Genomic DNA, 27,809 nt, shown 5'->3' on the forward strand with positions numbered 1-27,809 from the left:
AGCTTATAATTTTGATTAATTATCTTTGTTAATAAACTGTTACCCTAATAATAATTTTTAAAGTCTTTTATGAGAGGTATAAATATTTACAGGTTTTCTTTATTAAGCATGAGAATAAGCATTGGTACTTGTATCATCTTCCACACACAGAAAAAAAAAATCTATGACCGTCAGAACATCACATGTGATAAAAATTAACAACGTAAAAACTCAATCAGGCAAGATTCATCACTAGATGTTAAAACCATTGGTCATTAGTTTGTTGAGGGACAGGTCTTTGAACATGGCCTCAAAGAATCACCCTATGTATTGCTTATTAATTATAAAGGAAAAATTATGCCCTTAAAATAGGGAGATCTGGCAGTAACCACCTTAAATAATAGGTGTCAAGATTGGCAAAGCCAATAATGGGGTGATGTGAAATTATGTGCCTCCTGATGTGAAGCAGTGGGAAGGACACTGTATAACCCACAGTATAATCCACAGTTGTGGTGTGTGTGCTATTATGGTTGACCTAGACTTTTCCAAAGATTCAGTGTCGTGAACAATAGGAGACAGTGAGTTTAGGGGAATCTAAAAAGTCAAAAGCAAAACATGAATTATGACTGCATTCTAAATTGGGGAAAGAAAAGGAACAAGCTAAAGTAGTGTTTCTCACAATTTAATGTTCACACAGATCACCTGGACACCTTAATTCAGAACCAGAGCCAGGTCTAGGGTGAGACAAAGGAGGTTCTAGGGCTCAAAGTTTAAGGAGGTACTCACTCTCAGGATCATGCAAATGCCTACCCTTCACTTGTACAACCCGGAGAATAAATGTCTCCTTAAATTGTATGCCAGAGGCACTCCCTTGCTTCACTTTAGTCCCAGCTCTGTTCAGTAGGTCAGATATTCTGCAAGTCAAACAAGTTCCCGGGTGATAGTGATGCTGCTAGACCATGCTTTGAGTAGCAAGATTATTAAGAACATTTTTAAATAATTGGGAAATTTTCAGTATGGACAGTATGTTGAATAGTGTTACTGAATTAATGTTGACTTTCTGTGGTGTATAGAGATGGTGTAATCAGGTAGGAGAAAGTTTCTATACATATGAGACCCAAGTTTAAGTATTAAGGGTGTAAAGTATCATGACATCTGCAACCTTCTCACAGGTGGACTAGCAAAAAGGAAATGTGTGAGTGGCGGTGGGACTGGGTGGGTGCATGTGCAAGAAGGCATGTGCGTGTGTGTGCAGAGAGATGAAGTGAGTATGGTTAGAGTTTAAAAGACAGTAAATCTAAATGAAAGGACACAGCTGTTCTCTGTACTAGTCTTTCATTTTGTAGGTTTGAAACTTTTCATAATAAAACTTAATTAAAAATAAATTAATTAAAACTAATAAATAATAAAAACCAAAACATCTACTACTCTGTTGGATTTCTCATTTGAACAAAGAGCTTGAGACTCTAAATCTCATACAAATAAACATCATTCACTGTGTACAAACCACTCATAAATATACATGTATATATATGTACATGAATGAATAGAATCAAAACAAAGACACTGCTCTGCTAAACCAAAGAACCTCCTCGGGGGCATATTCTGGAGGCAACCACATAGGGGCTCTACGCTACCTACTTTCAACAGAAGCACCTAAGCTAGTCTTTTTTATTTTTTTTTCTACTTATAACTTTAACTTTCTTTGGGGAAAAAAAACACACACAAAAATCTAGAGTGGAAAATAAAACCAAAGCAAAACAAATAAAATAAACAAATGAAATCACTAATAAGTACATTCTCAATTTTCTATTTAATAGCAGCTAACATAATTGCTTTAATTTATTGGGTTTTTTGTTACCAGTTCATAAACTTCCCATCAGTCTTCCAGCTATCATTATCATACTTCTATAAGTGATATAAGTTTAAACTTATAGATCCTTGTAACTCTCCTGCAGATAGAAAATTTCAAAATTTTTATGCAAAGAACAAACTGAGGCATGCAAAAGGACATGGCCAAAAGTCAAGAAAGAAGGTGGTAATGACATAATAAAGAAAAGAGAAATATACTTCAAACTTCTATTTGATATGTTAGAATCATTTAGGGAATTCCCTAGCAGTCAACTGGTTAGGACTTGGTGCTTTCACTGCTGAGGGCCCAGGTTCCACCCCTGGCAGGGAACTAAGATCCCACAGACCGCACAGTGCATCTCAAAGAAAAAGAAAAAAAAAAAAAAGAAAAAGAAAGAAAGAAAAGAATCATTTAGTATAGCTTCAATGAAAGCAAATCTACTAAAGGTACCAAAGGAATAAAACCTAACATCATAATTCATTCTTTAGCTGATTTCCTTCCTGTCTCATATCTGATTATTAACAAATGAAAATAACTTACCAGATGACTGGCTAGATGTGTTAGGTAATTTAATGAAAAACAGGAGTTAAGTGGCAAGATGGATTTTTTTTAATGAAATTATATCATGCCTACAACCTTTGTACAATAATGATTTTTTAAATATTAATGATCTTAGAGGTTATTTTTACATGAGGAAATGAACTGACATGGCATTAAATGTTAAAAGTTCTGGAGAATACTATAGGAAAGTTATGGATAAACATATAATTGGGTTTACGAGGGTATACATGGTCACAAAATGGATGAAAAACAGAGTACTAGGCAAAAAGTAAATAACATTGGATTTTTAAAATATCCTTTAATTTAATCCATATATAACAGAATGAAGGTCACAGCATATTTGAAGCTATTTTTAGCACTAAAAATGCAAAGAAGAAAACACTGAATATATGGTAATTACTTAGCAAACTCTGAGTAACTTAGTATGTGTTAAGTATTTTATGTACCTCATTTCATTTAATCCTCAAACCCAACCTCTTCTAGGGCATTGTGATCCCTATTTTACTGATGAAGAAATTAACGTTCAGAGTTTAAATAACCTAGCCAAGGTTACAGTTAATAAGTACACTGAAGCCAGAACTAAAACCTAAGTCAGTTTAGCTTCAAAGCCCATACTTTTAACCATAAGGTTATCCTGGCCACAAAACTGTATTTTACCCAAAAATTCTGGATTTATTCCCTATTTAATCATATAGCAGAACTAGTAAAAAGAAGCAAAACTGTATTGTTTGTAGTTTCATCTCTCTTCACTTCCTTTGTTAATTTTTTTACTGGTAATGTTAGTAAGTAGCTACAGTTTAAAAAACACACTTTTTGTTAAAAAAATTTTTTCTTAAGGTATTATAAAAAGAAAAGAAGTTAGATAATCTATAGACTAGATTATCAACTATCAAATAATTAAGATCATAATTCACAATGAAAAATATACTACTTAAAGAAACTAAGTTCATTGACTTAGGTAAAATTTTTACCACTTTATTTTTATGTAAACTTTTTTTTACAATTTATAGAGAAAACTAAAAAGCCACAGGAATGTCTCCATTAAGAAAATAAATAAATAAAAAGAAAAAGAAAAAATTTTAAAGTATTAGCATACTAGCCTTGATTGTTTCTTCAGATACCTGGTTCTGTAATGTTTTCAAAGCTTCATCTTTCTTCATATTTTCCTTTTCCATTTCCTGAAAACATACAGATTGGTAGCAAAAATATACGTACGTGTATAAATATTTTAGCATTAGTAACAGGTTGTTAAACAATTGATTTGACTAGAATTAAAGGTATGTTAAAGAAACATAAACTTAAAATATTGGTCAGCTTTTAAACAGCACTTTTATAAAGATGATTTTACCCCTTTGCTTTCCGTCAAGAGTCTGTCTAGTGATTCAAGGTGATGTTGTTTACATATTATATCTTGCTGCAACATGGATATTGTCTTTTCTTGTTCTTTAAATTGTTGTTCTTTTTTCTCTAGTTGAGATTCAAGCTAAACACAGAAACAGGATTTATTAATTTTCATATTAATTTTTTTAAATTTGAAACATTTTAAATACAGTCGACCCTTGAACAAGACAGTTTTAAACTGAGTCCACTTATACATGGATTCTTTTCAATAAATATGTACTACAGCACTACACCATCAGCGGTTGGCTGAATCCACAGATGGGAACTATGGAAAGGAAGGGTTGACTGTAAAGTTATATGTGGATTTTCAACTGCCCAGGGTTGGCACCCCTAACTCCCAAATTGTTCAAGGGTCAACTGTACACAGAAAAAACATAACACTCACAATTTAAATTACTACTGAAATTACATAGCTTATTGCATTTTGCCAAATTTCCTTCAGTTTCTCTCCTTTTAGAGAAGAAATGAAATCACAAGTCCATATCTTATCCCTTCCCTCCCTCGCCAATACTATGTTCCCTCCCTCACCAATACTATGTTGAAATTGTTCTATATCATTCTCTGGTGTGTTTCATTCTCATACATGTTTTTTGTGCTTTTAACTATATATGTAGACCCATGAACAATATGTAACATAATTTTGTTTTGAAAATTCACACAGACAATATCAACACTTTTGCAAGTTTCAGCAACTTATTTTTTTCACTTAATATTGTTTTAAATATTTATCCATGTATCCATATGTGGATTCATATTTTTATGATAATACAGTATTCCATTGTAACAACAAACTAGTTTGTTCACTCATCTACTCAGAAACAGTTAGATATTGCTTTTTCACTATTATGATGTTACAATAACATCCTTTGTACATGTCTCTTTATACACATGTATAGGGGTTTCTTTAGAACATACCACCTAGAAGTGGACTTCCTGGTTGTAGGATATGCACATTTCTAACTTCATTAGGTATTTCTCTTCAAAGTGCACCAAAATTTATACTTTCACTAGAAATGTGTAAGTCTCACTCCTTACAACTTCACCACTAATTGACTGGTGTTATCAAATGACCAAAAAACTTTTGTGAAGACAAAACATGAGTAAACTGATATGTTTATATGTATATTTGTGCATATTATATACACAAGTATATAAAAATTATACATATGTGATAATAGCAGCAACAGGTTAACTAGAAAATACTAAAACCAAAGAACTGTGAAATGAAAACACTCAAATGAAAATAAATTACACAGCAGAAATTAAAGGAACAGAAAGAAAAAAGATTGAAGAAAGTGAACAGAACATAAGGGACCTGTTGGACACCATCAAGCATACCAGTATGCACATCATGGAAGTCCCAGAAGGGAGGGAGAAAGAGAGAGACAATATTTGAAGAAATAATGACTGAAAATGTCCCAAATTCGATGAAATAATGATATAAACATCCAAGAATCTCAACAAAATCCAAGTAAGTTGAACTCAAAAAGACCCACAATGAGACACATTATAATCAAACTTTCAAAAGACAATGACAAGAACTTCCCTGGTGGTCTAGTGATTAAGACTCCAAGCTCCCAACACAGGGGGCACGGGTTTGATCCCTGGCCCCCTGGTCGGGGAACTAAGATCCCACATGCCACGTGGCACAGACAAAAAAAAAAAGGAATAAGAAAAAGACAATGACAAAGAGAGAATCTTGAAGCAGCAAGAGATAAGCAAATCATCACATATAAGGGATCCTCAATAAGATTACATGCAGATTTCTCATCAGAAACTTTGAGGGTCAGGAGACAGTAGGCTGATAGTCAAAAGAAAAAAAATAACTGTCCATGAAGAATCCTCTATCTGGCAAAACTGTTCTGCAAAAGTGAGGGAGGAATTAAGACATTCTCAGGTAAAAGTTGAGGGAGGCTGTGACCATTAGACATGTCCCGCTAGAAATACTCAAGGGAATTGTGTAAGGTGAAATGAAAGAACACTAGATAGTAACCTGAAGTCATACGGAGAAATAAAAATCTTCATAAAGATAAATACATGGGCAATTGTAAAACCTAACATTATCGTAACAATGGATTGTAACTTCCACTTTTTGTTTTCTAAATGATTTAAGAGACTAATACAAATAAAGGAAAAAAAAGTTATTCGTCAAAAGTTAGTATTATTGTAACTTTAGTTTGTGACTCCAAATCTTGTTTTCTACAAAAGAGACTAATCCTTTTGAAGGAATTACCAGTTTGTTTTGGGGCACACAATGTACAAAGACGTAAGTTTGTGACAAAAGGTGTGGAGATAAAGCTATAAAGGAATAGAGTTTTTGTATGTTATTGAAATTAGAGTGGCATAAATTCAAATTAGAGTGTTATAACTTTAGGATGTTAAATGTAATCCCCATGGTAACCACAAAGAAAATAGCCATAAAATATAGACAAATGGAAATGAATTTTAAAATTTCAGTACAAAAAATCAACTAAATTCAAAAGAAGACAGTAATGTAGGAAAAGAGGGATAAAAAAGCTAGAAGGCATATAGAAAAAGAAAAGCAAGATGACAGAAGTCCCTCGTTATCAGTAATTACTTTAAATGTAAATGGATTAAACTCTCCAAGAGACACAGATTGGTAGAATGGAGAAAAGCACACATCCACCTATATGTTGTCTACAAGAGACTCATTTTATTTTATTTTTTTTGAATTTTATTTATTTTTTTATACAGCAGGTTCTTATTAGTCATTAATTTTATACACATCAGTGTATACATGTCAATCCCAATAGCCCAATTCATCAAACCACCGTCCCCATCCCCCTGCGGCTTTCCCCCCTTGATGTCCATACGTTTGTTCTCTACATTTGTGTCTCACCTTCTGTCCTGGAAACCGGTTCATCTGTACCATTTTTCTACGTTCCACATACATGCGTTAATATACGATATTTGTTTTTCTCTTTCTGACTTCACTCTGTATGACAGTCTCTAGATCCATCCACGTCTCAACAAATGACCCAATTTCGTTCCTTTTTATGGCTGAGTAATATTCCATTGTATATATGTACCACATCTTCTTTATCCATTCGTGTGTGGATGGGCATTTAGGTTGCTTCTGTGACCTGGCTATTGTAAATAGTGCTGCAATGAACATTGGGGTGCATGTGTCTTTTTGAATTATGGTTTTCTCTGGGTATATGCGCAGTAGTGGGATTGCTGGGTCATATGGTAATTCTATTTTTAGTTTTTTAAGGAACCTCCATACTGTTCTCCATAGTGGCTGTATCAATTTACATTCCCACCAACAGTGCAAGAGGGTTCCCTTTTCTCCACACCCTCTCCAGCATTTGTTGTTTGTAGATTTTCTGATGATGCCCATTCTAAATGGTGTGAGGTGATACCTCATTGTAGTTTTGATTTACATTTCTCTAATAATTAGTGATGTTGAGTAGCTTTTCATGTGCTTCTTGGCCATCTGTATGTCTTTTTTGGAGAAATGTCTATTTAGGTCTTCTGCGCATTTTTGGATTGGGTTGTTGCTTTCTTTAATGTTGAGCTGCATGAGCTGTTTATATATTTTGGAGATTCATCTTTTTTTTTTTTTTTTTTTTTGCGGTATGTGGGCCTCTCACTGTTGTGGCCTTTCCCGTTGTGGAGCACAGGCTCTGGACATGCAGGCTCAGCAGCCATGGCTCATGGGCCTAGCCGCTCCGCGGCATGTGGGATCTTCCCGGGCCGGGGCACGAACCATCAGCAGGTGGACTTTCAACCACTGCGCCACCAGGGAAGCCCTGGAGATTAATCCTTTGTCCGTTGATTCGTTTGCAAATATTTTCTCCCATTCTGAGGGTTGTCTTTTCGTCTTGTTTATGGTTTCCTTTGGTGTGAAAAAGCTTTTAAGTTTCATTAGGTCCCATTTGTTTATTTTTGTTTTTATTTCCATTACTCTAGGAGGTGGATCAAAAAGGATCTTGCTGTGATTTATGTCAAAGAGTGTTCTTCCTATGTTTTCCTCTAAGAGTTTCATAGTGTCCAGTCTTACATTTAGGTCTCGAATCCATTTTGAGTTTATTTTTGTGTATGGTGTTAGGGAGTGTTCTAATTTCATTCTTTTACATGTAGCTGTCCAGTTTTCCCAGCACCACTTATTGAAGAGACTGTCTTTTCTCCATTGTGTATCCTTGCCTCCTTTGTCATAGATTAGTTGACCACAGGTGCGCAGGTTTACCTCTGGGATTTCTATCTTGTTCCACTGATCTATGTTTCTGTTTTTGTGCCAATACCATATTGTCTTGATTACTGTAGCTTTGTAGTATAGTCTGAAGTCAGGGAGTCTGATTCCTCCAGCTCCGTTCTTTTCCCTCAAGACTGCTTTGGCTATTCGGGGTCTTTTGTGTCTCCATATAAATTTTAAGATTTTTTGTTCTAGTTCTGTAAAAAATGCCATTGGTAATTTGATAGGGATTGCATTGAACCTGTAGATTGCTTTGGGTAGTATAGTCATTTTCACAATATTGATTCTTCCAATCCAAGAAAATGGTATATCTCTCCATCTGTTGGTATCATCTTTTTTTCATCAGTGTCTTATAGTTTTCTGCATACAGGTCTTTTGTCTCCTTAGGTAGGTTTATTCCTAGGTATTTTATTCTTTTTGTTGCAGTGGTAAATGGGAGTGTTTCCTTAATTTCTCTTTCAGATTTTTCATCATTAGTGTATAGGAATGCAAGAGATTTCTGTGCATTAATTTTGCATCCTGCAACTATACCAGATTCATTGATTAGCTCTAGTAGTTTTCTGGTGGCATCTTTAGGATTCTCTATGTATAGTATCATGTCATCTGCAAACAGTGACAGTTTTACTTCTTCTTTTCCAACTTGTATCCCTTTTATTTCTTTTTCTTCTCCGATTGCCGTGGCTAGGACTTCCAAAACTATGTTGAATAAGAGTGGTGAAAGTGGACATCCTTGTCCTGTTCCTGATCTTAGAGGAAATGCTTTCAGTTTTTCACCATTGAGAATGATGTTTGCTGTGAGTTTGTCATATATGGTCTTTATTATGTTGAGGTAGGTTCCCTCTATGTCCACTTTCTGGAGATAAAATAGACTTTAAAGAATGTTACAAGAGACAAGGAAGGACACTACATAATGATCAAGGGATCAGTCCAAGAAGAAGATATAGCAATTATAAATATATATGCACCCAACATACGAGCACCTCAGTACATAAGGCAACTGCTAACAACTATAAAAGATGAAATTGACAGTAACACAATAATAGTGGGGGACTTTAACACCTCACTTACACCAATGGACAGATCATCCAAAATGAAAATAAGGAAACAGAAGCTTTAAATGACACAATAGACCAGATAGATTTAATTGATATTATAGGACATTCCATCCAAAAACAGCAGATTACACTTTCTTCTCAAGTGCACATGAACGTTCTCCAGGATAGATCACATCCTGGGTCACAAATCAAGCCTCAGTAAATTTAAGAAAACTGAAATCATATCAAGCATCTGACCACAACGCTATGAGATTAGAAATGAACTACAGGGAAAGAAAATGTAAAAAATACAAATACATGGAGGCTAAACAATACGTTACTAAATAACCAAGAGATCACTGAAGAAATAAAAAAATACGTAGAGACAAATGACAATGAAAACACGACGATCCAGGACTTCCCTGGTGGCACAGTGGTTAAGAATCCGCCTGCCAATGCAGGGCACACGGGTTCGAGCCCTGGTCCGGGAAGATCCCACGTGCTGCAGAGCAACTAAGCCCGTACACCACAACTACTGAAGTCTGTGTGCCTAGAGCTTGTGCTCCGCAACAAGAGAAGCCCCCACATTGAGAAGCCCATGCACCAAAACAAAGAGTAGCCCCCGCTCGCCACAACTAGAGAAAGCCCACACACAGTAACGAACACCCAATGCAGCCAAAACTAAAACAAACAAACAAACACGACGATCCAAAACCTTCGGGATGCATCAAAAGCAGTTCTAAGAGGGAAGTTTATAGCTATATAAGCCTACCTCAAGAAACAAGAAAAATCTCAAATAAACAATCTAACCTTACACCTAAAGGAACTAGAGAAAGAAGAACAAACAAAACCCAAAGTTAGCAGAAGGAAAGAACTCATAAAGATCAGAGGAGAAATAAATGGAATAGAAACAAAGAATACAATAGCAAAGATCAATAAAACTAAAAGCTGGTTCTTTGAGAAGATAAACAAAACTGATAAACCATTAGCCAGACTCATCAAGAAAAAGAGGGAGAGGACTCAAATCGAGAAAATTAGAAATGAAAAACGAGAAGTTACAACAGACAGCGGAGAAATACAAAGCATCCTAAGAGACTACTACCAGCAACTGTATGCCAATAAAATGGATAACCTGGAAGAAACGGACAAATTCTTAGAAAGGTATAACCTTCCAAGACTGAACCAGGAAGAAATAGAAAATATGAACAGACCAATCACAAGTAACGAAATTGAAACTGTGATTAAAAATCTTCCAACAAATAAAAGTCCAGGACCAGATGGCTTCAAAGGTGAATTCTATCAAACATTTAGAGAACAGCTAACACCCATCCTTCTCAAACTCTTCCAAAAAATTGCAGAGGAAGGAACACTCCCAAACTCATTCTATGAGGTCACCATCACCCTGATACCAAAACCAGAGACAAAGATACTACAAAAAAAGAAAATTACAGACACCCACCACAGGTGCATGGGTTTACCTCTGGGATTTCTATCTTGTTCCACTGATCTATGTTTATGTTTTTGTGCCAATACCATATTGTCTTGATTACTGTAGCTTTGTAGTATAGTCTGAAGTCTAAAAATTGCAGAGGAAGGAACACGCTGCAATTTAGATACAAAAATCCTCAACAAAATACCAGCAAACAGAATCCAACAACACATTAAAAGGATCGTATACCACGATCAAGTGGGATTTATCCCAGGGATGCAAAAATTCTTCAATATACACAAATCAATCAATGTGATACACTATATTAACAAATTGAAGAATAAAAACCATATGATCATCTCAATAGATGCAGAAAAAGCTTTTGACAAAATTCAACACCCATTTATGATAAGAGACTCATTTTAGATCCAAACATACTAATAGATAAAAAATGAAAAGATGGGAAAAGATAGTCCATGCAAATGGTAACTAAAAGGGAGCAGGGATAGCTATAGTAATATCAGGCAAATCATACTTTAAATTTAAAAAGATTATGAGACAAAGACAGATAATATATATTAATATAAGGTTATTACAATATAGCAATAAGATACAACAATTACAAACACTTATACACCAAAGACAGACTTTCCAAATATATGAAGCAAAAACAGACAGCGTTGAAGTGAAAAATAGACAGTTCTACAACAGTACTTGAAGACTTCAATAGCCTATTCTCAATAATATGTAGAACAACCAGAGAGAATATAAGTAAGGAGAGGACTCAACACAATAAACAAATCATATTTAATAGACATACACAGCTCACTCAACCCCAAAACAATAGAATATACATTCTTCTCAAGTGCACATTGTATATTTTCCAGGATAGACAATATGTTAGGCTACAAATTTAAGTCTCAATAAATTTTACAAGACAGATATCATATAAAGTACATTCTCCAACCACAATGAGATGAAGTTAGAAATCAACAACAAAAGGAAAACTGGAAAATTCACAAAATTGTGATATTTATTAAACAATACATTTAAAAATAACCAATGAATCAAAGAAGAATTCACAAGGGAAATTAGAAACTACTTAGAAATGAATGAAAACAAAACACAACTTACGAAAACTTACAGGACTCAGCAAAAACAATGTTTAGGGGGTAATTTATAGCTATAAATGCTTACATTAAAAAACAAGGAAGATCTCAAGTCAATAACCTAACTTTAAAACATAAGAAACAGGAAAAAGAAGAACAGAATAAACCCAAAGCTAGCAGAAGGAATAATAAAGATTACAGTAAAGATCAACAAAATAGAGAACAGAAAAACAATGAAGAATATCAATGAAATGAAAAATTGGTTCTTCAAAAACATAAACAAAATTGACAAATCTTTAGCTAGGTGGTCAAAAAAAGAGGACTCAGTATTACCAAAATCAGAAATATAAGTGGGACTATTACTATCAATTCTACAGAAATAAAAAAAGATCATAAGAAAGTACAATGAATAATTATATACCAACAAGTTGGATAATCTAGATGAAATGGACAAATTCCTAGAAACACCTACAAAGACTCTATCATGAAGAAATAGATAATCTAAACAGACCTATAAATAGTAAGGAGATTGAATGGGAAATCAAAAATCTCCCAACTAAGAAAAGCCTTGAACCTGCTTGCTTTATTGATGAATTCTACCAAACACATAAAAAAGAACTAATACCAATCCTCCTCAAATGTTTCCAAAAAATTAAGGAGAGAATACTGCCTAATACTGTAAGACCTGTATTAACCTGATACGAAACCCAGACATTACAAGAAAAGAAAACTACAGACAAATATCTGTTATGAGCACTGATGCAAAAATCCTCAACACAATACTAACAATCCAAATTCAGCAGCATAGTAAAAGGATTAAACACAGTGACCAAGGGGAATTTATTCCTGGAATGCAATGAAAATTGATCAATGTTATGTGCAATATCAACAGAATGAAAGAAAAAAATAACACATGAGCATCTCAATAGAAAAAAATAACACATGAGCATCTCAGTTGATGCAGAAAAAACATTTGACATAATTCAACACCCTATCATGATACCCTCTCAACAAATTAGGAACAGAAGGAAACTACCCTCTCAACAAATTAGGAACAGAAGGAAACTACCTTCATAAGAATAAAAGCCTTATATGAAAAACCTACAGCTAACATACTCAATGGTGAAAGATTGAAAGCTTTTCCTCTATGCTCAGAACAAGAAAAGGATGCCCCTCTCACCACTTCTATTCAACATAATACTGGAAGTTCAAGCCAGAGCAATTAGGCAAGAAAAAGAAATAAAAGACATCCAAGTTGGAAAGGAAGAAGTAAAATTATCTATTGGTAGATGATACGATCTTATACATAGAACACCCTAAAGATTTCACACAATAAAACTATTAGAACTGATAAATGAAATCAGAAAAGTAGAGGATGAAATTCAACACACAAAAGTCAGTTGCATTCCTATATGTGAACAATGAACAATCTGAAAAGAAAATTACAAAAACAATTTCATTTACAATAGTATCAAAAAGAATAAAATACTTAGGAATTAACCAAGGAGGTGAAAGACTTGTACAATTAAAATTACAAAACACTGATGAAAAGAATTGAAGAAAATGTAAATAAATAAAAACATATTACACGTTCATGGATTAGAAGACTTAATATTGTTAAAGTGTCAATACTACCCAATGCAATACAATCCCTAGCAAAATCCCAATGACATTTTTTGCTGAAACAGAAAAACCCATCCTAAAATTCATATGAAATCTCAAAGGACCCTGAACAGCCAAAACAATCTTGAAAATGAACAAAACTGGAGGACCCTCATTTCCTGATTTCAAATCTATTACAAAGCTACAGTAATAAAAACTGTGATTTCGCATATGACATATAGACCAATGGAATAGAATCAAAAGCCCAGAAATAAATCCTCACATATATGGTCAAATGATTTTGACAAGGGTGCCAAGATCATTCAGTGGGGGGAAAGGACAGTCCTTTTAACAAATGGTGCTGAGAAAACTGGATATCCACATGCAAAAGAATGAAGTTGGACCCACAGCTAGCACCATATATAAAAATTAACTCAAAATGGACCAAAGACCTAAATTAAGACCTAAAAAAATAAAACTCTTAGAAGGAAACATAGAACAAAAGCTTCACAACATAGAACCAAAGCTTCACAACATTGGATTTGGTAATAATTTCTTAAATATGACACCAAATAATTTCTTAAATATGACACCAAAGGTATAGGCAACAAAAGAAAAAATAGACAAACTGGACTTCATGAAAATTCTAATAGTCTGTGCATCCAAAGACACTCTCAACAGAGTAAAAAGGAAACCCACAGAATGGGAGAGAATATTTGCAAATCACATAACTTGATAAGGGATCAATATCCAGAATATATGGAAAAGTCCTAAAACTCAACAACTACATAAAAACAACCCTATTAAAAAATGGGTAAAGGAAATAACTAGACATTTCTCCAAAGAAGCTATATGACTAGACAACAAGCACATGAAAAGATTATCAGCATCACTGATCATTAGGGAAATGCAAATCAAAACTACAATGAGATACCATCTCACACTCATTAGGATGGCTACTGTTAAAAACCAGAAAACAAGTGTTTACAAGGATGTGGAGAAATTGGAACACTTGAGCACTGCTGGTGGGAATGTAATACGGTATAGCTGCTGTAGAAATCAGTATGGTTGGTCCTCAAAAAATTAAAAACAGAATTACCATATTATCAGCAATTCCACTTGTGCATGTATACTCAAAATAACTTAAAGCAGGGTCTCAAAGAGATATTTGTACACCCGCATGATCATAGCAGCATCATTCACAACAGCTAAAATGTGGAAACAAACCAAGTGGCCATCAACAGATGAATGGATAAGCAAAATGTGCTATGTACATACAATGGAATATTATTCAGCCTTACAAAGGAAGGAAATTCTGCAGTATGCTGCAACATGGATGAACCTTGAGGACATTATGCTAAGTGAAACAAACCAGTCATAAAAAGACAAATACTATATGATTTCACTTACATGAGGTACTTAGAGAAGGCAAATCACAGACACAGAAAGTAGAATAGTGATTGCCAAGAGTTGGGGGGAGAGGAGAATAGGGAGTTATTGTGTACTCTAATGAGTACAGAGATTCAGTTCTACAAGATGAGAAGAATTATGAGGATAAATGGTGGTGATGGTTGCACAACAATGTTAATGTATTTAATACCACTGTACACTTAAAAATAGTTAAGATAACATAAATTATAACACCAATAACACTAATACTGATAATACTAACCACAATAAAAAGTTTGAAAAATATTAAATAACTTTAGAATTTTTTCTTAAAACATGAATATATTAAAATTAATTTTATGAATAAACAAGACTAAATGATGTTATAACCATAGATTTTCATAGAAGCTGACCCATCAATTATCAAGTAGGCCCTTGGACAGACCTATCATGCCAATTCTCTGCAGCAATTCAGTATTTGAGATATCAAATATAATATCTTCCTAGAATTTCTGCCATTTTCAAATTAAACTTTGAAGGATTTATCAGGGATAAACTCATCTGAAAAATATTTTTTATCTCCTGAGTCAGTAGTTCCATTTTTGAGACTCTATTATAAAATAATATTCTAAAATAAGAAAAAAATAGCTTACAATAAAGTTTACTGAAAATTAATTATAATCCTAAAAAACAGAAAAGTCAAATAGCAATAATTCTGTAAAACGAAGCTATTAAAAATTGTTTATGTGTGTTTGTGTATATGTGTACTATAAACATGTAAGTATGCAAAGATGCAGAGAAACTGGTCTAAAAGACATAAACTAATATTGTAACAATGATTCTAGGGTGGGATACTTTTTAAAACTTCACTTACATTCATTTTTTGGGTGTATGATTCTGAGGTTTTTTAATACATGCATAGATTCATAAAACTCCCATCACAATAAGGATACAGAATGATTCCTTCACTCTCAAGACCCCTCATGTTAATCCTTTACAGCAGCGGTCCCCAACCTTTTTGGCACCAGGGACTGGTTTCGTGGAAGACACTTTTTCCACGGATGGGGGTGGGGAGGATGGTTTCGGGATGATTCAAGCGCATTACATTTATTGTGCACTTTATTTCTATTATTATTACATTGTAATATATAATGCAATAATTATACAACTCACCATAATGCTGACAGGAGGTGCAGCTCAGGTGGTAATGCAAGCAATGGGGAGTGGCTGTAAATACAGATGAAGCTTTGCTCGCTCACCTGCCGCCCACCTCCTGCTGTGCAGCCTGGTTCCTAACAGGTACTGTTCCATGGCCCGGGGGTTGGGGACACTTGCTTTATAGTCAACTCTCCACCCTTCCCAACACCTGGCAATCAATAAAATGATCTTCATCCTATAGCTTTTGACTTTATTGAGAATGTCAAAGAAATAGAATTGTATACAACATTTTGCAATTGGCTTCTTTCCATTAGCATAAAGCCTTGTAGATTCACCCATGTTTTCTCCTGAATCAATAGATTATTCCTTGTTATTACTGAGTAGTATTCCATTGTATTGAGGTACCATAGTTTACCCATTTACTCATTGAAAGACACTGGGTAGTTTCCAGTTTTTGGCAATTATGAATAAATCTACTATAAACATTTGTAGTAGGTTTTAGTGTAAAGATAAGTTTTCATTTGTCTAGAACAAATATCTAAGACTGCTGGGTCATATGTTAAGTGTAGAAGAAGATGTTAAGTTGTTTCAGTAGTTTTACTACTTTGCATTATCCCCAGCAATATATAGAGAAAACCAGTTGTTTCACATCCTGGGTAGCATTTGCTATTGTCAGATCTTCCTTCCTCCCTTCCTTTCTACCTCTCTCTCTCAGTATTCTAACAAGAATGCAGTAGTATTTCACTGTGCATTTAATTTGCATTTTCCTAATGATGAATCAAGTTCAACATATTTTCATATGCTTATTTGCCATTTGTATATCTTTTCTGATGAAGTATCTATTCAAGTCTTTGTCCATTAAAAAAATGGGATTACTTTCTTATTGATGAATTTTGAGAATTCTTTATATATGCTGGGTAAAAGTTCTTTGCTGGATATGTGATTTACAATATTTTCTCCCAGTTTATAGCTTGTCTTTTCATTCTCTTAATAATGTCTTTCATAGAGCATACATTTTTAATTTTGATGAATTCCAATTTATCAATTTTTCCCTTATATTGTTTTGGTTTTATATCTAAGAACTCTTGCCTAACCTAAGGTCATGAAGATTTTCTCCCATGTTTTCTTCTGAGTTTTAATATCTTTTTATTTTATATTTAAATATATGATTCACTTTGAATTAATTTTTATATAGGTATATACTGCAGCTCCATCTTTTTGCATATGGATGTCCAATTGTTCCAGCATTACTCATTCAAAAACTATTCTTTCTCCATTCTGAATTGGTTTTGTACCTTTGTTAAAAATCAGTTGACCATATTTGCCAGGTCTATTTCTAGACCCTATATTTTGTTCCTTTCATCTATGTGTCTATTATTTTGTTAATACCTCACTGTCTTGATTACTATAGGTTTATAGTAAGTCTTAAGATACGGTAGCATAAATCCACTAACTTTGTTCTCTTTCAAACTTGTTTTGCCTATTCTAGTTTCTTTGCCTTTCTATTACAAAATTCAAAATCAGCTATCTATGCGCACAAAAAAATTTTTACTGGGATTTTGATTGGAAATGTATTAAATCGAGAGATCTGTTTAAGGTGAACTGACATCCTAAATATATTGAGACTTACAATCCACAGAAATGGTATTTCTTTCCATTTATTTAGGTCTTTCTTTAACATTTTGTAGTTTTCAGCATACAAATATTCCACATATTTTGTTTTATTTACATCTATGTCTTATCTCTTTGGAGCTTTGTAAATAGCAGTATTTTTAAAATTTTAGCTTCTAATTGTTCATTGCTAGTACAGTTGACCCTTGAACAACGTGAGGATTAGTGGCGACAACCCCTCCTTGAAGTCAAAAATCTGTGAATAACTTTGCAGTCTGCCCTTCATATCTGCAGTTCTGTATCCACCAATTCAACCAACCGCAGACTGTGTAGTATTACACAAACTAAAAAAAATGCGAGGATAAATGGACCCACACAGTTCAAACCAGTGTTGTTCAAGAGTCAACTATATATAGAAATACAACTGATGTGGATGTTAACCTTGCATCCTGTGACCTTGCTCGCTCATTAATTTTAAGATATTTTTGTAGATTCTTTGGGATTTCCTACATAGACAGGAAACAGGGATAGCTTTGTTTCCTCCTGATTGAAATGGGCTTTTTAGTATGATGTTAAATAGGAGTGATGACAGCAGATATTCTTGCTCTGTTCCCAATCTTACAGGAGAGAATTAAGTGTTTCACCATTAAGATATATTATCCATAGGATTTTTTGGGAAGATACCCTTCATCAGGTTCATGAAGTTCCCTTCTATTTCTAGTTGGCTAAGAGTTTTCATCATGAGAAAATGTTGAATTTTATCAAAAGCTTTTTCTGCATCTATTGATATGATCATGTAGGTTTTTCTGGTTTTTGGTATGCTGATATGGTAGATTACAATGATTTTTTTTTTCTGAATGTTGAACCAGCCTCCCATTCTCAGGATAAACCTCTCCTTTCCTTTATTAACCTTTAATATCTGTGAGGTGTCTAGTGATACACCCTTACTCACTCTTGATACAGGTTATCTGTGTTTTCTCTCTTTTTTTTTTTTACTTCATCAGACTGGCTAGAGGTTTATAAATTTTACTGATCTTTTCAAAGAACCAGATTTAGATTTCACTGATTTTCTCTACTAATATTCTCTTTTCAAATTCCAATTTCTTTCAATTATGCTTTTTATTATCTCCATCTTTCTGTTTCTTATGGGTTAATTTTGGTCTTCTTTTCCTAGTTTCTTAAGGTGGAAGTTTAGATTACTGATTTTTTTAAGTTTTCTTCTAATTTATGCATTTAATGCTATAAAGCTCTATGAACTGCTCTAGCTGCATTCCACAAATTCAGATATATTGTTTTCATTTTCATTGTTTAAAATATTTTAAATTTCCCTTGAGACTTACTCATTGATCCATGGATTATTTAAAAGTGTGTTGTTTACACAACATTGTAAAGCAATTATACTCCAATAAAGATATTTTTTTAAAAAGTGTGTTGTTTAACTTCCAAATATTTGGGGAATTTCCAGATATCTTTCCATTAATGGTTTCTAGTTTAATTCCATTATGGTCAGAAAACATACTACAGTTGACCCTTGAACAACATGGGTTTGAACAGTGCAGGTGCATTTATAGGCAGATTTTTTTCAATAAATACATACAGTACTAAACGATACGTGGTTGGTTAAATCCACTGATGTGGAACTGCAGATATAGAGGGCCCACTATGGGACTTGAGCATCTGCAGATCTTCTACAGTGGGTCCTGGAACCAATCATCCATGGATACCAAGGGACAACTGTATACATGGTTTTAATTCTTTGAAATTTGATAAGGCTGATTTTATGACCTAGGGTATGGTATATCTTGGTGAATATTTCAGGTGTACTGAAGAAGAATGTATATTCTGTTGTTGGTCCAGTGGTTAAGACTCTGCAATTCCACTGCAGTGCGCAGAGGTTCCATCCCTGGTTGGGGAACTAAGATCCTACACGCCAAGTAGCACGGCCAAAATTTTTTAAAAAAGAGAAAAAAAAAAGTTCGTTGACAGTGCTGTTCAGGTGAGTTCTATATCCTTGCTGAATTTTTAATCTACTTATTCTATCAATTACAGAAAAGAGTAGTGTTGACATCTCCAACTATAATTTTGTATTAATTTCTTTCTCCTTTCAGACCTCTTCACTTTTGCTTCACGTATTTTGAAATTAGTTTGTTAGGTACATATCACATTTAGGACTGTTATGTTTTCTTGGTGAATTGAGCCTTTTATCACTACACAATTTTCTATTTTATCCCTGGTAATTTTCTTTGTTCTAAAGTCTACTTTGATACTTATATTGCCACTCCAGCTTTCTTTTGATTATTGTTTGCCTGGTACATCTTTTTCCATGCTTTTATACTTGACCTATCTACATCTTAATATTTAACATGGACTTCTTAAAGACAGTATATCTGCATCTTGTTTTTTTAAATTCAATCTCACAATTTCAATTTTTATTTGGTGTGTTTAGAACAGTTACATCTAAATTAATATCTGAGATGCCTGAATTTAAGCACACATACCCCTTTATTAGTTTTCTCTTTGTCTCCTCTATTTTTCATTTGTTTCCCCTTTCCAGCCTTCTTTTAACTATATGAATATTTTCAGAATTCTATAATATTTTATTTGTTAGCATATTACTGTATCTGTATAGTTTTTTTAGTGGTTGTTCTAGGGATTATAATATACATACAGTAGTCCCCCCTTATCTGTAGTTTCGCTTTCCACAGTTTCAGTTACCCACACTCAACTGTAATATGAAAATATTAAATTCCACAAATAAACAATTCATAAGTTTTAAATATCATGCCATTCTGAGTAGCATGATTAAACCCTGAGGAAAACTCTTTCCTGCCCAGGATGTGAATCATCCCTTTGCCCAGCATATCCACACTGTATATGCTACCTGCCATTAGTCACTTAGCAGCCATCTCAGTTATCAGATTGACTGTCATGGTACAGCAGTGCTTGCGTACAAGTAACTCTTAATTTACTAAATAATGGCCCCAGAGTACAAGAGTAGTGAGGCTGGCCATTTGGATATTCTCTTACTGTGCCTAACTTATAAATTAAACTTCATCATAGGTATGTATGTATGTATAGAAAAAAACATAGTATTTATTGGGTTTGGTACTATCCACAGTTTCAGGAATCCAGTTGGGATCTTAGAACATATAATCTGTGGATAAAGGGGACCAACTGTTTTTAAATTTTCATAGTTTACTCAGAATTAGATTTTTCCACCTGAAGTGAAATGTACAAACTTTACAAGATTATACCGTTCTTATTTTATATTGTAATCATCCAAGGTATTACATCAACATACAATGAAAACCTCACTAGACAATTCTATTCTTTCTTTCAACGGTCATAAATATTACAAAAATCTTAAAAGAATAAATATAGTCCATGGTATGTAACCAAATATTTACTGTTTTTGTTGCTCTTCATCCCTGAGGCTTAAATTTTCCCTCTTATTTCTCTTTTGCCTGAAGAACTTTATCATTTATTTTAGAACAAGTCTGCTCATGACAAGTTCTCTAAATTGCCCTTAATCTAAGAATGTCTTTATATATCCTAAAGAATATTATTGCTGGACATAAAATTCTATGTTGACAATTTTTCTCTTTCAGCACTTAAAAAAAAAACAGTTCTTCGGTCTTCTAACCTTCACAGTTTTTGATTTTCTGATGAGAAATCTGCAGTAAATTTTAATCTTTGTTCCTCTATATACAATGTGTTATTTATCTCTGGCTGCTTTCAAGATTTTATCCTCTTTAAGCTTGTTGAATTTGTAAATTTATTTCCTTCACAAATCTGCAAAGTTATCAGTCATAATTCCTTCAAATATTTTTTGTACCAGTCTCATTCTCCTCTTCTCTGGTACTCTGATGACATAAATGTTAGACCTTCTGATATTGTTCAACAGTTCTCTGAGGCTCTGTTCACTTTTTTCCAAATCTTTTTTTCTCTCTATTACTCAGACTGAATAATTTCTATTGCTCTACATTTGAAGTTTATATTTGTGTGTTAGCTACATTCTGCTATTAAACCCATCCAAACTATCTATTTTTTATTTGGTCTTGTGCTTCTGGTCTCACAGTTTCTCCTTCACTTTTGTTTTTTGGTTTTTTTTACTCTTCACTTTTAACTCAAGATCAAGAGAGCATCTCCTCTTAACCAATCTTCAAGCAAATAATATCTCTAGTGGAAAAGAGTCTACAGAATCACTCTTAGCTTGATAATGTCAAAAAGTAATGATCAAAACTGAAATGGCAAGAGTACTAAAGGAGAGAGCATTGTAAAATGATCCAGAAGTAATGTGATTCTAATTATAGTATTTGCCACTAACTTTTCTATGTCTTTGTTTCCTCATCTATTAAAATAAAGAAAGCTGAGCTAGTAATGTTTAAGGTTCTTTTCAGCATTCATATTCTAAATATATATTACATTTACTTATAAAAACATAATTAATATCTTACTCTTTCAATCTGCTTTTCCATTTCTTTATGCTGGTCAAGATGAATTTTCTTTGCCTTTTCAAAAGCTAAACAAATTTTCTCATGCTCTGTATTGATATTGGTTTCTAGACTTCTAACCTTTTCATTCTTTTCCTAGAAATACAAAAACACTTTAAAAGAACATAATTAAGAAAGAGTTTTACATAAAAGTACATTAGTAAAGCATAAAATTTATCATATTCTAGGCTTCAAAGAATCATAGTAGTTAATATAATATGTCAACTTCAAAAATATTTAAATATTTATAAAAAAGAGAAAGTGTTTTTGAAAAAATTGTATCAAAATGATAAGATTGTTTAAAAATGCTACAAAGCATATCAAAGAACTACTACCATTTCCTTCAATTCTACTAAAATAAAAATGAGGAACTTTAGATAACAACTTGCCATATTAACTTAAAAATATATAACTTAAAAATATAGAAATAAAAATTGAATAATCTGAAGTTTGGTAGAATTTATATTTTCCTATATGGTACATTTTAGAATAATGATACTAAAACAAACATGCTGTTACAAATTAAGTTCCTTAAAGCCACAGTAAATCTGTATCAAAAAAAAGGTAATTTTTACCATAAGTTCCTGTTCTAGTTCCGCATTTTTTGCAGCAATAGAGGAATAAGCAACAATTTTTTCTTCTAGCTGTTTCTCTAGAGTTAAAAGTTGAGAACATTTCTTTGTCATCTGAAAACACATTGAAATAAATAAAAAATTATTTTTTAAAACTAAGTGACAATTCAGAAGAAAAACAGTGAAGGGAAGACCAGAAATATGACATAGCTTATTCCATCTGTGTAATACGTAAGTATTTATTTCAGATCCCTATGTTCAAATAGGATTGCCCCCGAACCCATTTCATAAAAGTAGCTATTAAAGACTGAAATTAGTACAATAAAATGTTAACAGTAGTAATTTCTTGTGGTAGAACTATCAATGTTTTATTTTCTTCTTTGTCCCTTTTTGTATTTTCAACGAGACTGTGCTAATATTTTAATTTTAAAAAAGTTGTTCATCTCAGTACTTGGCAATTTTCTAAGTAAGCTGATGGCTATAGTTATAGACTGACTAAATCTCCTTTCCATTACTTATTTAAGTTCCTATCCCACAGGTCTTTTCCCTAGTCTTGGCTACAGACTTTAAGATGAAAAATCAGACATTTAAAAAGTACCCTCAGATAGCTGCAGCCTCTGGTTTGAAGGGTGAGTAGAGCATATACACACGTGGACGTGGTCCACAATTACCTAATTCTGTTCTGTCCTCAGTGGAAATGACGATCAGATATTCATAAAACATACTTTATCCCCTTTTCAGAATGTAATCCATAAGATATCTGCATCAGATTCACATGTAATTGTTTAAAAACGCAGATTCCTTTGCATTACTCCATACGTACTAAATCAGAATCACTGGAATAGGACCCAAAACGTGCATGTTTAACAGGCTTTCCAGGTGGTTCTACTGTTTGCTAAAGTTTGAAATCCTCTACTACTACCCCTTTTTTCCAATTACATAATCCAAATTTTTTACTTGTAAATATGTATTTGCCATATTAACTTATACTTGGAAGAAATAATAGAATACAGTACAGTTTGTTTCACCAAATTTAGCCACTACAGTATTTTCCTACTTTTAACATATATTAAAACCCAGAAGTTTCCAAATATAATTTTAAAAGAAGTTATAACTCATGAGGTACCATTAATTTTTTTTTAGTGTATAAATCTGGACTTTAACATACAAGTTTTACAAAAACCCTACAACACTTTTTTCTTCTCTCAAAATCCAGTACATATAAATAGCTAATTCAAGCTTACTTCACTTTCAAGTTTGCTAGAGTTTGAAGCTTTCTCTAGCAGCTCCTCTTGAATCAGCTGAAACTGACTAGTTCTGTGGGCCATGTTAACCTTCAAATCAGAATTCTCAGCTTCTATCTGCATCAACTTATCACGTAATTCTTCTATTCCAGAAGCAAGTCTTTGCCTTTCTCTTTCATATTGCTTGTTCACAGTATGTTGATTTTGATCTTTTATACTTTCTGTTAATAAACATAAAAGGAAAATTGTTCTGTATAAAACTTAAAGAATAAAAACCCATTTCAATGTTGAAAGATTTAATCATAAGTTTAGTTTCTGATCTAAAGAATACTAAAGCGGATGGAGAATAAAACATACATTAAGGAAAATATAATGAAGGAACATGGTAAGCAAGGTACTTCCTATTATTAAATACATAACAAAGTAGGAATAAGGTCTTCTGACTCACTCACTTTTCTTTTTTTCCACAAAGAGCCCGTCTCCATCTTTAAAAATCCCATTGTTTGGATATAAATAATTGTTTGAAAAAGAAAACCCAAAACACACAAACATTGTCCTGTCTCCTTAAACCAAAGTTTATCATAAATTTATTTGGATAACTTGAGATCATTAATAATATTTGCTACTGTATATAGATGTAGGTTCAAAAGCCAAAAACAGAGAATCCTTCTTATTCCAAACGAGCTGATGAGAACTCAGTAATGCTTTTTAAAAACACTGAAGGTTATCAGAGGTAGTTGTTTAAATATACCTTTTCTCCATTATAAATGTACACACCTATGCCCACTCAAAGGTAAACAAGCTTTCAGGAGTGCTTTAAAGTAGATGCATAGGGACTTCCCTGGTGGTGCAGTGGATAAGAATCCAACTGCTAATGCAGGGAACAGAGGTTCAATCCCTGGTCCAGGAAGATCCCATATGCCGTGGAGCAACAAAGCCCATGCGCCACAACTACTGAGCCTGTGCTCTAGAGCCCATGAGCCACAACTACTGAGCCCACATGCTGCAACTACTGAAGCCCATGCTCTGCAACAAGAGAAGCCACTGCAATGAGAAGCCCACGCACCGCAACGAAGACTAGACCCCGCTCAACACAACTAGAGAAAGCTCGCGCACAGCAACGAAGATCCAACAGTCATAAATAAATTAATTTAAAAAAATAAATAAAGTAGATGCATAATGTAGATGACTGCCTGAGAATACACAGATGTGGAAACAAGTACAGATGTACTATGCCTTCAAGGACTGAATAAGTAGCCATTTCCCATCAATTCTCCATATCCCTAATAATTCAATTTCTAAGTAATCTATCATTGTCTCTGTTTTCTGTGACGTTAGAAAATATATGATATATACTATCACCACCTCTAATAACTAGAATTCCCTCTGCTGATCCCATCATTCTCTTCTGTATTCCCTCTAATTACTTAGATATCTAATTTTCTCTGCTGTCATTTCTGCTACTGGCAGCCCATTGTACTTGAAGATAGAGCATGATAAGTTAAAGATGCATATGTTAACCACTAGGGCAACCACTAAAAAAAAAGAGATATAATTAATTACTCAATTGAGGACATTAAAAAAATGGAATACTATAATTCATTCAAAAGAAGGCAAGAAAGATGAACAAAGGGCAATAGAATAGAAAGCAAACAAATACCAAGATGGTAGATTTAAACCCCAAAAGATCGATAATTACATTAAATGTAAGTAACCTAAACATTCCAGTAAAAGAGTAAAAATCACTGGTTATTAAAGCAAGAACCAATTATATGCTTTCTATTAGAAATTCACTTATATATAAAGATACAGGTTTAAAAGGATGGAAAAAGTTTTACCAGGCAAACACTAATCAACAAAAAGCTGCAGTGATTAACTATCAGATTATGACAGTTGAAAGGAAAAAATAGCATTGTCTAGTGAGGTTTTCAGTGTATGCTGGTATAATACACTGGACAATTACAATATAAAATATGGATGGTAAAGAGACCTATAACCTTGTAAAGTTTCTACATTTCACTTCAAGTGGAAAAAATCTTAATTCTGAGTAAACTATAAACTATCAGAAAGAAATTTACTCCATCAGTCTGGAAGGACGTTGTTGAGCTATCAAGAAAAACTACCCTGCCTTCCAGTTCTTTGACAAAACCTCAGATGTGTGGCCTTCTGGCCAAGCGCCTGCGATTTCATATTGCTGGAGCACTCACTGTCTCCCTAGGAGTTGCAACTTTCTGTAAGTTTGCTGTGGCTGAACCAAGAAAGAAGGCATATGCAGATTTCTATAGAAATTATGATTCCATAAAATATTTTGAAGAGATGTGAGGAAGGTTGGTATCTTTCAGAGTGCAAAGTGATTTGGGGATATAAAGAATTTCTTTGGGTTGAGTTCCATGGAAGTTTGTCACTTACCTGTGTTCCTGAACTATGAAACTATGAACTATGAGTATCTGGGCTAAGGAATAGTTTCTCTTGATAAATAAACAATTAACCAATTAAAAAAAAAGAGAAATTTAGAGAACAACCCCATTTACAATTGAGTCAAAAAGAATAAAATACTTAGGAATAAATATAACCAAGTAGGTAAAAGATCTGTATACTGAAAACTACAAGATGTTGATGAAAGAAACTGAAGACACAAATAAATGGAAAGAAATCTCATCCTCCTGGATTAGAAGAATTAACATTGTAAAACTGTCCATACTAACCCAAAGTGACCTACTGATTCAATTCAACCCCTATCAAAATTCCAATGGCATTTTTCACAGAAATTAACAAACAATCCTAAATATTTATATGGAACCACAAACGAGAAAGAAGAACAAAACTGGAGGCATTACACTACCTGGTTTCAAACTATATTACAAAGTTATAGTAATCAGAAAAAGTATGGTACTGGCATAAAAACAGACACATAGATCAATGGAACAAAATAGAAAGACTATAAATAAATATATGGGACTTCCGGTAAGATGGCGGACGAGTAAGATGCGGAGATCACCTTCCTCCCCACAGATACACCAGAAATACATCTACGCGTGGAACAACTCCTACGGAGCACCTACTGAACGCTGGCAGAAGACCTCAGACCTCCCAAAAGGCAAGGAACCTCCCACGTACCTGGTTAGGGCAAAAGAAAAAACTAAACAGAGACAAAAGGATAGGGACGGGTCCTGCACCAGCGGGAGAGAGCTGTGAAGGAGGAAAAGTGTCCACACACTAGGAAGCCCCTTCGCGGGTGGAGACTTCGGGAGGCGGAGTGGGGGAGCTTGGGAGCCGCGGAGGAGAGCACAGCAACAGGGGTGCGGAGGGCAAAGCGGACAGATTCCAGCGAAGAGGATCGGGCCGACCGGCACTCACCAGCCGAGAGGCTTGTCTGCTCGCCCGCCGGGGTGGGCGGGACTGGGAGCTGAGGCTCGGGCTTCGGTCGGAGCTCCGGGAGAGGACTGAGGTTGGCGGCGTGAACACAGCCTGCAGGGCGTTAGTGCACCGCAGCTAGCCGGGAGAGAGTCCGGGGAAAAGTCTGGACCTGCCGAAGAGGCAAGAGACTTTTACGTCCCTCTTTGTTTCCTGGGGCACGAGGAGAGGGGATTAAGAGTGCTGCTTGAGAGAGCTCCAGGGACGGGCGCGAGCCGCGGCTAAAAGTGCGGAGCCCAGAGACAGACAAGAGACGCTAAGGCCGCTGCTGCCGCCACCAGGAGGCCTGTGTGCGAACACAGGTCACTAGCCACACGCCCTTCCGGGGAGCCTGTGCAGCCCGCCACTGCCAGGGTCCCGGGATCCAGGGACAACTTCCCCGGGAAAACGCATGGCGCGCCTCAGGCTGCAACGTCACGCCGGCCTCTGCCGCCGCAGGCCCGCCCCACACTCTGTGACCCTCCCTACCCCCCCGGCCTGAGTGAGCCAGAGCCTCCGAATCAGCGGCTCCTTTAACCCCATCCTGTCTGAGCAAAGAACAGACGCCCTCCGGCGACCTACACGCACAGGCGGGGCCAAATCCAAAGCTGAGCCCCTGGGAACTGTGAGAACAAAGAAGAGAAAGGGAAATCTCTCCCAGCAACCTCAGAAGCAGCGGATTAAAGCTCCACAATCAACTTGATATACCCTGCATCTGTGGAATACCTGAATAGACAACGAATCATCCCAAATTAAGGAGCCCTGT

General features: G+C 34.6%; 1 protein-coding gene across 1 annotated transcript in view; it reads right to left on the bottom strand.

Annotated features, from left to right (window-relative positions):
* The window catches only part of CCDC18 (coiled-coil domain containing 18), a 140,912-nt gene that overhangs the window by 74,393 nt on the left and 38,710 nt on the right, over nucleotides 1–27,809 (bottom strand). Inside the window, exons 13-17 of the mRNA XM_060139563.1 lie at nucleotides 23,651–23,871; nucleotides 22,410–22,520; nucleotides 21,799–21,930; nucleotides 3,741–3,875; nucleotides 3,493–3,570 (exon numbers count right to left, since the gene is read on the bottom strand). Of these exons, the coding sequence (XP_059995546.1) occupies nucleotides 3,493–3,570; nucleotides 3,741–3,875; nucleotides 21,799–21,930; nucleotides 22,410–22,520; nucleotides 23,651–23,871 (677 nt within the window). The remainder of the gene's footprint in view (nucleotides 1–3,492; nucleotides 3,571–3,740; nucleotides 3,876–21,798; nucleotides 21,931–22,409; nucleotides 22,521–23,650; nucleotides 23,872–27,809) is intronic.

The sequence above is a fragment of the Lagenorhynchus albirostris genome, chromosome 2 (assembly GCF_949774975.1).
Source record: "Lagenorhynchus albirostris chromosome 2, mLagAlb1.1, whole genome shotgun sequence".
In the NCBI taxonomy this organism is placed as follows: Eukaryota; Metazoa; Chordata; class Mammalia; order Artiodactyla; family Delphinidae; genus Lagenorhynchus; species Lagenorhynchus albirostris.